General features: G+C 55.6%; 1 protein-coding gene across 1 annotated transcript in view; it reads left to right on the top strand.

The window, feature by feature from the left end:
- SIX2 (SIX homeobox 2) overlaps positions 1-2,581 on the top strand; it is a 3,449-nt gene extending 868 nt beyond the window's left edge. Inside the window, exon 2 of the mRNA XM_010576495.1 lies at positions 2,218-2,581. Within this exon, the coding sequence (XP_010574797.1) occupies positions 2,218-2,521 (304 nt within the window). The 3' untranslated portion in view covers positions 2,522-2,581. The remainder of the gene's footprint in view (positions 1-2,217) is intronic.
- The last annotated feature ends 9,895 nt before the right edge of the window (positions 2,582-12,476 follow it).

Here is a 12,476-nt window from a genome sequence, read left to right as displayed (position 1 = left end):
CGCCGGCCTCGCGGGGACCGCGGCCCGCCGGGAGAGGCCGGCGGCGGCGGGGCTGAGGGCGAGGGCTCCGCGCCCCGCACAGCTCGGAGCGTGTTCTCGGGGGTTACCCCGGCGCAGAGAGGGAAAGCCGGGGCGGGGGGCGGGGGGGCAGCCGGGAACGAGTGGGTCTGAAGGTTGTTTGCAAAAATTGCCTCTAACGTCGGCTCCTGGCGCGGCGCGGAGAGAACCGGACAGGGACTGACGCGAGCGACCTCATACCTCCCCCATTAAATTGCCGTTCGTGTTCACTACCCAGCAAGGTGCTCATGAATGCACCTTAATAGACCTATATTCGTACACCGAGCGTGATTCCGAAACCGTGTTTTTCTCCTTAAATGAGGTGAAGGGACCATTAACTGCCGGACAGAGGTTAATGCCTACACCCTTGCGTATTCGGGATGACTTTTCCGTCAGCATTCCCTGTGCCTTAGGAAGATGGCTTGAAGAAGCAAAAAGCGTCCTCTAACTGCACAGTGGCTCCTCACTAGCTCGCTGAATTGCTGGGTCCATACAGATCTGATCGTAGGGCCTGCGGGGTTAATTAACGAATTAGAAATCTCCCGTAGATCCGTCCCTCTGAGGAGACTCCTTTTCTTCGTTTCTGCCTAACGTGTTTTGGAAATGGCCAGCGCCACGGCCGCACAGCTGTGCAGCCCAGCAGGTTCGGGCTCCACACGGATTTGCTCCATACATTTCCCAAAACGGTGCTAGAGCTTTAATTTTCCTTCAAATCCCTGCAAGTGTTGGTTTTATGAGATGTTAGAGATCCTTTTTATTGCTGATAGCAGGGACTCGCCTTCAAATATCCAAAGGAAATGAAGGTTACACTTATTCCTTTTTTCTTTCCCCAAAGAATCAAATTTTAAAGTTCTCCAGAGACAAATAAGGTTTTTGACATTGAAAAATACACTTAACCTAATATTACACTCCAGGCGTTGGAAAACAGACCGTTCATGGGATTGCCATTTGCTCAAGCTAACTTGCTCAAACAGAGCTTTCTTGTCTATTTTTATTTTTTTGGCACAAAGTGTCTCCAGCCACATCCTGCAGCCCTTATTGAGGAAAAACCGTCAGCGCAATGGCTTCACTTCTCTCGACCAAATCCTGCAGGATAGGGCCCCCTCTGCCAGACTGTGTGTTTCAAAGCTTCCACAGAAGCTTTTAGACTTGCAATGCCTTCGGTATTACAGGCAGGGCTGTGTCTAAAGTATTTCTGCGAGGGCTATGTCTAAAAGCCGCGTTAGCGTTGACGGGACGGCCGCCCCCACCCCATCTTGCCCCTCACCTTTCAAAAAAAAAAACCAAAAAAACCCATATATATGTATCTGCAAGGCCTTGGCCAGCCTCCAGCGATTTCTCGGTATTTACAGTGATGAATTCGGAGATGAATTTTGAAATTACATCCTGCCTTTCTGAGCCGGCTGCCTCTATCGGTAGGCCCACCGGTGGTGCTGGCTACCCCCGCCGCAGAGCTGGGTGAGGGGCCACCCAGGCTGCGCCCTCCGCCGCCCGGGCCGAGGAGGGACAGAGGGGTAGCAGCGGGCATGTGGAGCATTTCCCAAGAGGGCCAGGGAAATAAGCAAGTTAACTCTGCTTGCCTTGCCTTCCATATTGGGCTATGTTCTGAGCTTTAAGCTCAGGGCAAGGGGAAAAAAAAACATCCAGTTATTTAAGCAAGAGCCCTTCCCGCCTGACGCGAGCCTTGGGAGGCTGTGCTGCTGCTGCGCAGGGCGATCCTGCCTACAACTCGCCGTGCTTTGGCCTCCCCAGGAGAAATCACGGCCCAACTACTCTTCAGCTCTGGGACCAGTTTTAAAGTAAAAAAGTCCTTTGTTTTTTTAATGCCTTCCTCCCTCTCTTCCCTTCCCATCCTCTCCCCTCTCCCTCCCCACGCTGTGCAAACGCTTTGGGCGCAGAAAATGACGTTTTGGCAAACTGACACTTTCCGCTGGGCTAGTGGGAGACTCTGTTTACAAGCTCGGCGGACCTTAGACCTTTGTGCCAGATGAAGAGGCCTTGGAGGTTTGCAGAGTTTGTAAACCTACTGTTTCTGCATTCCCCTCCACTCGCTGCCCCCAGGACCCAGCTCCCCGCTGCCCACCACCCCTGGTCCCACGGTGCGCGCCCCAGAGCGGGGACCACACGGTGATTTCCCTCCCTCTTTTGTGTTTCATATAGGGAAAACAACGAGAATTCCAACTCCAACAGCCACAACCCGCTCTCAGCGTCAATGAACGGGAATAAGACAGTTTTGGGGAGCTCAGAGGACGAGAAGACGCCATCAGGGACCCCGGATCACACCTCCTCCAGCCCCGCGCTGCTGCTCAGCTCCAACCCTGGGCTGCAGCCCCTGCACGGCCTGGGTCACCCCCAGGGCCCCAGCGCCATCCCCGTGCCCAGCGCTGACCCCATGCACCACCACAGCTTGCAGGACTCCATCCTCAATCCTATGTCATCCAACTTGGTTGATCTGGGCTCTTAAAACAGTGTACACACTCCCTTCTTCCCATCAGCCCTCCTTTACTCTTTCTTTTTTTTTTCTTTTTTTTCCTTAATCTTACCAGAGACTTTGAAAGCGATGATAAACTCCTTAGTGGATGTGTTGTGCCCTTTGGCAGCAGGCTGGCTGCAGGTTTGGAAGGTATCGGACTCGGCTGTGGGTAGTGATGTTGTGAAAAGCCTTAAGGGTTGCTTAAAGGTGGTCTCAAGCGTGTAAGGACTGTTGGACAGGAGCTGTGATTTTCACGGCAGGCTGTAAGGCAGTTCCGTGTAGCAGCTCTTTCCAGCCTTAACTTCACAAATCTTTCCGTGGTGTCACTTGATCGGCTGGTCTGTGTGGGAAGAGACACATAGTAATCTTCTTTTTTTTTTGGGAGGGTGGGGAAGAAAGGGGAGCGCAAGGCCGCTCTTGCCATGCCTGTTTAGAAGTTACATATCGCTCCTGTTATTCTATTGTAGCTATGTATCTGTGGCAGGTGTACGATGTACAATTTCAACTAAGAATACAAAAGTTGTAGTCAAGTTATAGCAGCAACATGCGCTCTAAGCAGACTCTGTAACCTTCTTGTAGCTGATGCTATGCAGAGATGGCTTCTTTGGCCTTGTCAATGTGGTGCTTTTGCCATTTGCTGGGTGGGAAAGGAAGTGATGGCCCAGCTCCAGCCCCGGCCCCGGAGGAAGGCAAGGGCAGATTCTCCCCTCAGTGTGCAATGAGGGCAGGAGCGAGCTTTGAAAAAAAAAAAGAGGAATTGCTGCTCAAGGTTAGACCTAAATGACAGTATCAAGCGCAAGTCACTCACCTTAGTTTTGTTTATTGTTTATATTATGTGAATACATTCTTTGGAAAATATTTCTGCTTTTATTTTATAATAAAATTTAGAAATCTAACTCGGTGTGCGGCTGCTTCACTTGGCCACGGGATGTTTTCAGGCTCAGCCCTGAGCGGAGCAGAGCGGGCAGCCCGGTGGCCGGGGCTGACGGCGCTTGCCCGGGGGAGACGGTGGACACCCGGGCCGTGTCGGGGCCCCCGGGAGTCTCCCCCGGGGGCCCTTCCCGTGCCGCCGCAGAAACGAGCGGGCCTCGTCCCCCACCGGACCCCCCGGGCCATCAGACGGCACCCCCGCACCCCTGCCCTCTCTGGGGTGACCCGCGGAACAAAGCCCGGGCACGTCGGGGGCCGCTCCCACCCGGCCCGGGGAAGTGGCGTTCGCTCCCTGCGGAAGCGAGGAGACAAAAGGACGGGGAAGGACAGGCGGTGCGGGCCCTAAGGGGAGCGAGGAGGTCGCCCACCTGTTCCCCCGAGGGCACGGCCGGGCGGGCCGCCGGCTTGTCCGCCCCGCTGTCCGGTGGCCTCGGCAGAAAGCCGCCCCAGGGGCAGGCGCGCAAGCTGAGAGTGGCCAAACCCTGCTCCGGGGTCCGGCACGGCTGGACTGCAAATGCCTTTCCAGCTCCTGTGGGAGTGATGCCGGGAACAGGATTTCTCTATTCCGCTCCTTTTTCTTTCTTTTTTTTTTTTTTTTTCCCCTGTAAGCACAGGGTGGCAAAAGAGACAGGCAAGTTGCTTGCAAATTTGCTTCATTAAAAGATAAGAGCTCAGGGTGATTTCATTACAGCTTGCACCCTCGCTACCAACTCTTTGCTAGAAGCCGAATGTGACATTATCATCTGTTTAAAATGTTCCTTAGACCTTGCAATGGGTTTTATACTTCCCCCCCCTCCCCAAAAATGAATTTATTGTGAAAAATAAACCGAGAAAACGATACGGCTTCAAGCGGGATAGAAAGATGTGTAGATCAGCAAAGATCGCGTCCAGGTTTCAGACGCTGGCTGAAATTTCAATCAACGAGAGTTTTGTGCGGGCACTGTCCTAATTTGATATAATCTGGGGCTGGATTAGCGCCTCTGTACGTTTGTGGGTGTCCGCTAAAAGCACATTTCTCTGGGGCCCCGTTAAAGTCTATAGAAGGGAAGGTATAGATATCGGTAACAGGAAGCATCAGCCTCGGAAAAAAAGCTCTCTTACTCGTGGTTGTAAATCCAGTGTTCTCGTTATGCTGGGGTGCAGCGGGGTACAATGTTACAGAGGAGGCAATGTGGTATATTCAGGTTTATGTTTCTCTGTTTCTGCTCTTTGGGGTGATTTTTCAGCAGCGGAGTTGATGTGGCTGTTGCCTCTGCTGTGGGAGCGTACCAGTGTGGTCCTACACGCGTTAGGGTCTAAATAGCAGATCCCGTTATTTCCGTCGAGGGGCATCTAATAATTTTAGCTATGAATTCTAATCCTTTGACAATAAACATTTCGCAAGTAGAGGAACCATCGCTTCCTAGGGCTACAGAAGATCTCCGCTCTCTGTAAAATAACACATGCGGTGGTGCAATATTGCAGAGAATTAATTAATTGGCTAGTTAATTATTTTGTATTTTTAGACATAGAAGTAAGTTTGGGAAGGAAAACAGAACGACTGGGTTAATAAAACATGGCCTCGAAACCGAAATAAAGCCTTAAGGCTTTGCCCGCTGGAGGAAAAAAAAAAAAAAATTACAAAAAAAATAGAGAAAGAGTAAAGCCAAGCCGAGGAACATTTAAAGAGGCAGGATGAAAACAGGATGGGGTGTATGTAGTTAATAAAAGGTCATATTGCACAGAGGAGGCAGAATTCGATCGGGGAAAGTAAATGAAAGGCTGACAGGGTGAGAAAGGCCCTTTTAAAGCGAGGGGAGATGAAAACTCCTGTAACTTGCAGCGAGGATCACTTATATACGGAGAAAGGAAGAGAGGGCGAGTCGCTAAAGTCCATGAAAGACAGCTACAATCAGAAATCATGCAGTAAGAAAAAAAATAAATCTGCAGGTTAATCTAGCATTAAGGGCGCACACAGCTTAAAGCCCACATGATAGGGCGTGTGTAATGCAACCTGAAAACCCATACATGTTACGACTCATTTTATCGGACCGTACTTGCGTTAGTAATGATGTTTGATAAATTGGCCCAAATCCCCCCGATTTTCCACGCACAAGAAAAGTTCCAGATAGAGGAATATGCCGAAACCGACGTGACTAAGCCTTGGTTTTAAACAGATTAGTTATGATTCACTAGCATTACGTTACATGGGGCATATCTCTTCTCACGGTTGGTTGTTTACGGAGTACAGGCGCAGGTTTCGGGGCATAAATAAAGAGATGGTCCAGACCCGGCATGAAACTGCCCCTGGCTATGCCCGCAGTGAGGCGGGGATGCAGCGGGCAAACCCCACAGCTGAGCCCAGATAGCTTGGGCACCCGGGGGAAAAACCACGCTCGCTGTCTCTCTCGTATATGCACACGCACCTACACATATATACATACACATGCATGTATACATATATAAAAGTAGTATTTGCCCTCAGACTAAAACCTTACCAAATTACCTAATGAATGCAGCATTTATGGACCCCAGAACTGTAACTGGAATAATTCCTTTAGATAGCAGGGCACTGAATATTCACTGTGTACTAGCGCAGATTTGTTCTGCTGAGCAGCCCTGTACTTTATTACATGAGTGTTAACTGTCCTGGTGCTGCGCTGAAGAGATTTATGAGAGCAATGGCACATTTGAGAGAGAAAGCAATTTTGGCTGTCCTGCCAGGGCGCAGCTCGTCACCTTGCCGGGGAAATACTGATGGAAGCGAGGGCAGAGCATCCCGACAAGCTACTGAAGATGTGGCACAGTCCCCGAAGGGGAGCATGAATGACACTTTACCGGGGACAGGGAGCAAGATCATTGGCGTAAGAGCCTTTCCTATGAGTCCGGGAGCGTATGCCGGAGCTTGCTGGTTAAACGCCTTCCCTCTGGGAAGCACAGTCGCATCTCATCTACCAAAGGCTGTGTTTTCCTTTGGATGATATAAGCCATTTTGCAGACATTCAACACGATCTACACGAAAGAGCTCGCCTGCTTGGTGTATTTATTGCGGGCTACCGCGGAGAAAGCTACGTTCCCCTCTTCTGCTCCCCACCCCTGACTCAGCACTTCGGGCCTAACTGAAGTCTCTGTGTGTTTGAGGGGGGCTGCTCCAGCCCCGGAATGAAAAGCCTTGGAAGTGCCCCTGCCTGCCCAGCGATGTTTGTGTAAAGCACTCGGGCTCCTGTTACCAGACCCGGAAACAAAATCTATTGCCTTCTTTAGGAGAAACAAACGCAGCCCCGTATGAGCAGGCTCTTGCCTTGAACAAACCCTCTCTTGAGCATGACAAATAATGTAGGGGGATGGCGATGAAAACACTGGCCACTGGCCCTTACTGCAGAGCTCTTTAACTTCCTCTGCTTAGTGAATCAAAAAGCTGCGGCTCAGACAGCCAAGAAAAATATACTGAAGGGATCTTTCAGTGCCTCAGCACACAAGGAAAAGGTGAGGGGTTTGTGTGAAGGAGAGTAGCTCTGGGGTTTGGAAAAATACATACTTAGACTTAGGAACTGGGCTGCGTGATCAGCCTCTTCCCATTTTGCTGCGGGGAGCGGGGCTCAAAGCTTCGCCTCCCTGCACTGAGGAGGCGGTTCCTTGCTCGGGAAGAAGGTCCATCTCCTTCCCACTTAAATAAACGGGAGGGGGGGTGTGTTTGGTTGTTGGTTAGGGTGCGTTTGGGTTTGGGTTTTTTTTTTTTCCGGGTTTGGGCGAGAACGCTCAATCTCCAGCTCTAAGTATGAAATTCGCTTTTATCCGGAGTCCCGGTGTGCCGCAGAGCCGGTCCCGCTCCGCGCCCCGGGCCACAGGGAGGCGGCGGCTGCCGAGTGGGCGGCTGGGCTTGCTGGGCGGCAGAGCGATGACCTATTCCTGCCTCCAGCCCAACCCGTGTCCTACAGGAAAAACAGAAGAGAAAAAAAGGGGGGGCTCCTTTAAAAAAAACAGACATACGGAAACAAACTGGGACTTCACCAAGAGTCTGGGACTCGGAAGGAAACGGAGAGGTTTAGTGGGAGCTAAGGTGAACAGTCAGGTAAAATGTTACATCAGCAAACGCTGCTGCTCAGGAGAAGGGGGGGGGGGAGAGGAGAAATCACTTGGAAAGATGAAAATCGCACATGTGCTTCTGATGACCCCATTAGATGCAAAGTCCTCCAGGAAATACATATTTGAAACAGCCAGGAAAAACAAACATGCCTTTTATAGACTTGCCTGTCCCGCCATGAAAAATGCAAACCTCCGTATGGTGCATGTGTATCTAGGGGGTGGGAGGGAGGAAAGGGGAATAGATTTTGTAAAGAACCCGATGAAAGCTGCCTTCATCAGGAATATTCATTTGCGCTGCCCTGCTTTCCAAAAATAGGCTGCAGCGTGAAAACCGAGGCAGTGGTTAAAACTACCGCGTGTGAGCCGGACATCTGAGTCTGAAAAGTGACTGTCAGGAGCTCATCTGGGTGTCAGCACAGGCGAGACTGGCTGGCAACAGTGAGGAATCAAAAAACAGGGGGGTTGAAGAATTAAAAAGCGGGAATTCATAAAGCCCACGGTTTGCTATAAAGTTGAGCAAAGTTCACTGAATCGTATTGGAAGAGCGATTTCTAATCGTGCTGGAGTTGGGGTCTGGACAGAGCTACCCCCAGTCCCGCCGTTCCAAAGCGCGGGTTTAGATGCAGTTGTGCTGGGGGTCGGGGGAGAGAGCAGAGACTCGATCCGTGAGCATTTTAGCAGTAAAGGCATCATCGTTCCTCCTCTCCTCCCCGCCCCGCCCCCCCCGACCACCCTGCCCACGGAGCCGGACACAGTGACCCCGCTGCCGGCAGCGCGGGCAGGCTGCGAGCGGACATTCGATCGCCCTCCTCGCCTTCCACCGCGGCCGCTGGGCTCCCCCCGGCCTCAGGTCCGCGCCCACCTCCCGGCATCTGTTGTCCCCTCTGCGGGCCCGGCTTTCGACCGGTGATTTGGAAACCCCGGCGGCAGGTGTCCCGGGGTCGCGGCCGCCTCGGCAGCGGGCTGCGGGGAGCACCCACGCGGCGCGGGGACACGCACTCCTTCACAAGGAGACGGCGAAGGTGCATGGGCAGTCACCCGTCAGTGAGATATCTCCCCTTGCACACCTCGGGGGGGGGGGAGTGACGGTGACTGAACCTCTCTGGTTCAGTGGGATGCGTTTAATCGAAATAGGGTACTGTGGTCGCCCTGTTGTCACCGGAGAGCTGCGTGAAGGGGGAAAGCATCACCAAAGCCTGAGTTAATGGCGTCCCCGAGAGAGGCCCGACCCGACCACCAAGCAGGGCCGAGCCGGGACCCCTCGTCTATTTACCCCGGCCGCTTGGTGAAACCAAGCGGCCGCAGGCTCCTGCCGCCGGGGGCTGCCCGTGCCGCGGCAGCCGGAGCCGCCCCGTCGTGGGGAACTGGCTGTTCCCCACCGGCGGGGCACACGCGGCAGGCGGGGGATCTGCTCGCCGCAGCTCGCTCCTTCTAGCCCTCCTCCCTCCCCGCTGCCGAAGCCGGAGGAGCAGGACAGGGGCACGGCCTCCGCGGGGCGGCAGGCGCGGAGGGCACAGGGGGCTGCTGGAGCGGGGGGACGGGGCGCCCAAGCTGCTGCGGGGCCAGGGACAAGTGGGTTTCTCTCCTGATCCTGAGATATTCAGTTACACATGAGCCCAGCAGCTGCTCGGGGCGAGGATCCGCACCCCGCAGCACTACGCACCGCGCAGCGAGCGAGGCCGCGGCTGGCGCTGAGGAAGGGAGGGGACATGTAAAAGTTAAGAAACAATTTAGGACATCGCTCTGAAGAGCGCGTTGAGCGCACACCCAACAAAAACATCAACAACGGGGAAGTCAGGACGGTTTGGAATCAAACAAAACCAGCCGTGGGGCAGGGAGGTGTTGGCTGCGCGGGCCCCACGGTTGGCCGTAGAGGGCATGCGTGGGAGTAGGCTGCGTCCCTGCGCAGCAACCTCGCTGTCTTCCCAAATTAGAAGGGCCGGAGCTGGGCGATCCCACCTCACTCGCCATTTTAGCAGAAAGCGAGGCGGTCGCAGGCAAGGGGCGATGCTGACACCGGGCTCTTCTGCTGCGGGTGTGTGTGGAGCCGGGCTCCGTCTCCCCGATTGTGCCCAGAAAATGTCAGGGCTTTCTCCTCTATAGGTGCGGCAGATCCCCCACGGTGCCGTAGCTCTGCGGGGTGGTTTCGGTCGGAGAAAAGCCCCAGATCCCTTTTAGCTTAGAAGGGGCTTTTTTTTTTTTTTCCCTTCGGGCGAGACCGGCACAGCGAAAGCGACGGTGTTTCCCACCTAGACGTTACTACTGGGAGATCTGATGGTTATTTCTGCCAGTCTCCCAGATGCCGTCCCCGAGAAGGATCTCCGGACGTGGAGGGCGGCCAGTCGCTCTCCCATAATTACCCTAAATCGGGTGTATTTATTACCTCGACTAGTGCCGGGCCACGGCAAATAAAGTCGCCTTGACGACACTCACCCGGGCACCGCTGCCGCCACCATTAATTTGAAACAAACTCCCGATCCTGGGGAGGGAAGGATCTGGCTATCGCACTGCCCGTCCCCACCTCCTGCCGCCCGCCCGGCCCTCGGCGGGAGCCCCGCACGGGCGGCGCGGCCGCTTGTACCCCGAGGAGACCCTGGCCCTGCCTGAGACGCCGGGGTCGGGGGGAGCCGAGGGGCTGCCCGAAAGCACTCCCCGCATGCCCGGCGGCTGGGAAGGGCCCACGGAGGCCAGTCTCTCCTTGCGCATGGCCCCGCTGGGGCAGACGTCGAGGGGCACGACGAGGAGCAGCGTCCGGACGGCACAGGCTCCCCTGCCTGCTTTTCACCCTCACCGCCCTTCGAGGCCACAAAAATGCCCCCGCGGTGGGGCCCGAGGGCTGAAGTGCCGGGGAGCCCAGCCCCCCGGTAAGCGCCCGGCGGCCGCGCCGCTTGCATGCGCGCGCTGGACCCGGGGCGGCCCTGCGAAAGGCAGAGAGGGGCTGCGGCGTTAGAGCAAGAGAAGGCTTAAGCCTGCTGCGTACCGGTTCGGTTGGCTGCGTTGCCATTTCGATGGTATCTCGCTTTTGGAGGCATTTTATGGCTGGGGGAAATCTAATCCGGTGAAGAGAAAGGAAGAGAATACTGTTGGCATTGAATGAACTCCGTGTGGTAATCTTTGGGCAAATGTGCGCGATTCCATGCCAAAGCAAAGTGTTTTCTCGTCGGGTCTGCTCATACTCTGAAGGGAGGCGAAGACACCATTTAAGAAATCCAGCTGGTTGCAAATCATACATTTAATCTCTCAGCTGGAATGATTTAATGGATCAGTATCGAGTAACAGTCCTGGAAAAGTAGCCTCCTAAAAAAAACAGAGATAAATCCTGATTGAATAATAGTAAATGAAAACCGTGGATTACAGGGACTGCAAGACAGTATTTTCTTTGCAGTCCTTGAAAGATGCCGCCTCAGAAGGGACAACCGAGCCGACAAAGCCCCGCGTGTCATTTTGTTGTTGGCGGGGGCAGGTCCCGGCAGCCTGCGGTGCCCCCCCCCAGCTTGGGGCAGCCCCCTCCCCCTTCCATGCCCTGGGCCCCTTCTGAAACGGCTTCTCTGCTGTGCAGCAGCAGAGACACGAGCTCCCCCCGCAGTGCTCCGCGACCAGGCGAGCGCCGACGTGCCCGGGCCAGAGGCGCGCCTGCGGCGGAGTGGCGGGGGGGGACAGCGGGGGGCTCCCCCCGAGGGGGCACCGGCCTCCCAGAGCCGCGGCGGCGGCCTTGCCGAAAGCCACCCGTCTGCCTTGGGTCGGCCCAGGGCCCTCGCTGGGAATTTTTCAGCAGGGAAGGCGCAGAGGTGGGGGAAGGAACTGTGACGCCGGGAAAAGTGGCATTTTCCCCCGAAATGTGAAATTAGGGGGGCAAACCCTTTGCCCCTCTCTGTCCTTTTGGGATGTGTTGGAGAGAGAAGCGGTACCGGGGCGCTGGGGGCAGCCCGCTGCCGGCGGGGCCCGCGGGGGTCGCTGGGGCGGCGGGGGCGCGGAGGCCCTTTCGGCGGCCGGGGCTCCGGGGGCGTTTTTAACCCTCCCATTGCCGTAACTTCACCCGAGATCTAGCAGCTCGGGCAAAGCCGTCATTGAAGGAAAAGATCTCGGCCGGGACACTACCGCGCTTAATTAAAAGCACTTCCTCGCCGGGGCAGGTGCTTTCCTTGCAGCGGGCCCGGGGGCTGGCCCCCCGCCCCGTCCCCAACCAGCCCATCCGTGCCCCCGCTCGGGCCTCCGGGCCGGGTGCCATGCGGGGCCCCGGCCGCTAACTCCCAAACCCCCGCCTCGCCCCCGGGGAGCCCAGACCCGCACCTCGCTCTGCCCTGTGAGCTGGGCGAGGGAAGGCAAAACCCCGCAGTGCTGGTGGCGGGGCCGGGCCGGCAGCACACGCGTGGCCGCTCCTCGCGTCTCCCCTTGTCCCGTCGCCGCTCGCTGCACGGCGAGTGCAGGGGCCCCGGCGGAGCTGCCCTTCTCCGGCCCGGGCGGTCGGGTCGCTGGTGGTTTTCCTGTTCCCCCCCCCCCCCCCCCCCCCCAAATCGTCCTCTTCGCAGCTCAGAGGAGCAAGAGTTTTAAGGGGAGAGCTGCGTTTGCTCTCAGGTTTCCCGGCGTTTCGTGTTACCAACGGTGAGGCGCCGTCGGAGAGCGTCTCCGCAGCGGGCTCTGAGCTGCGTACACCACTGGGGGTTGAAAACACACCTTTGCTTTAGGTTATTTTGCTCGGAGCGAAGAAGAGAGGGGCAGCGAGGAGAGCGCGGGAGGACCCGCCGCTCGGCTGGGCCGCCCCGCAGCCCGGCTGGCCGCATCGAGCAGCATCGCCCTTATAAGGAATGTAATGCAAGGGCGAATGTCGTCAGCTCAGCATTAGCACATTTTTGTCATTAAATGTACTCGAGTCGTAAGAGCTGTTTATATTTACAGGGCATTCTTGAACGCAAACCAAATGCTCAAATCGTCGCTAAATGAATCTGGAGTC

The sequence above is a fragment of the Haliaeetus leucocephalus genome, unplaced genomic scaffold (genome assembly GCF_000737465.1).
Source record: "Haliaeetus leucocephalus isolate CR32 unplaced genomic scaffold, Haliaeetus_leucocephalus-4.0 Scaffold526, whole genome shotgun sequence".
Classification (NCBI taxonomy): domain Eukaryota; kingdom Metazoa; phylum Chordata; class Aves; order Accipitriformes; family Accipitridae; genus Haliaeetus; species Haliaeetus leucocephalus.
Note: the sequence above shows the minus strand (reverse complement) of the source record. Positions and strands in the feature narration are given on the sequence as shown.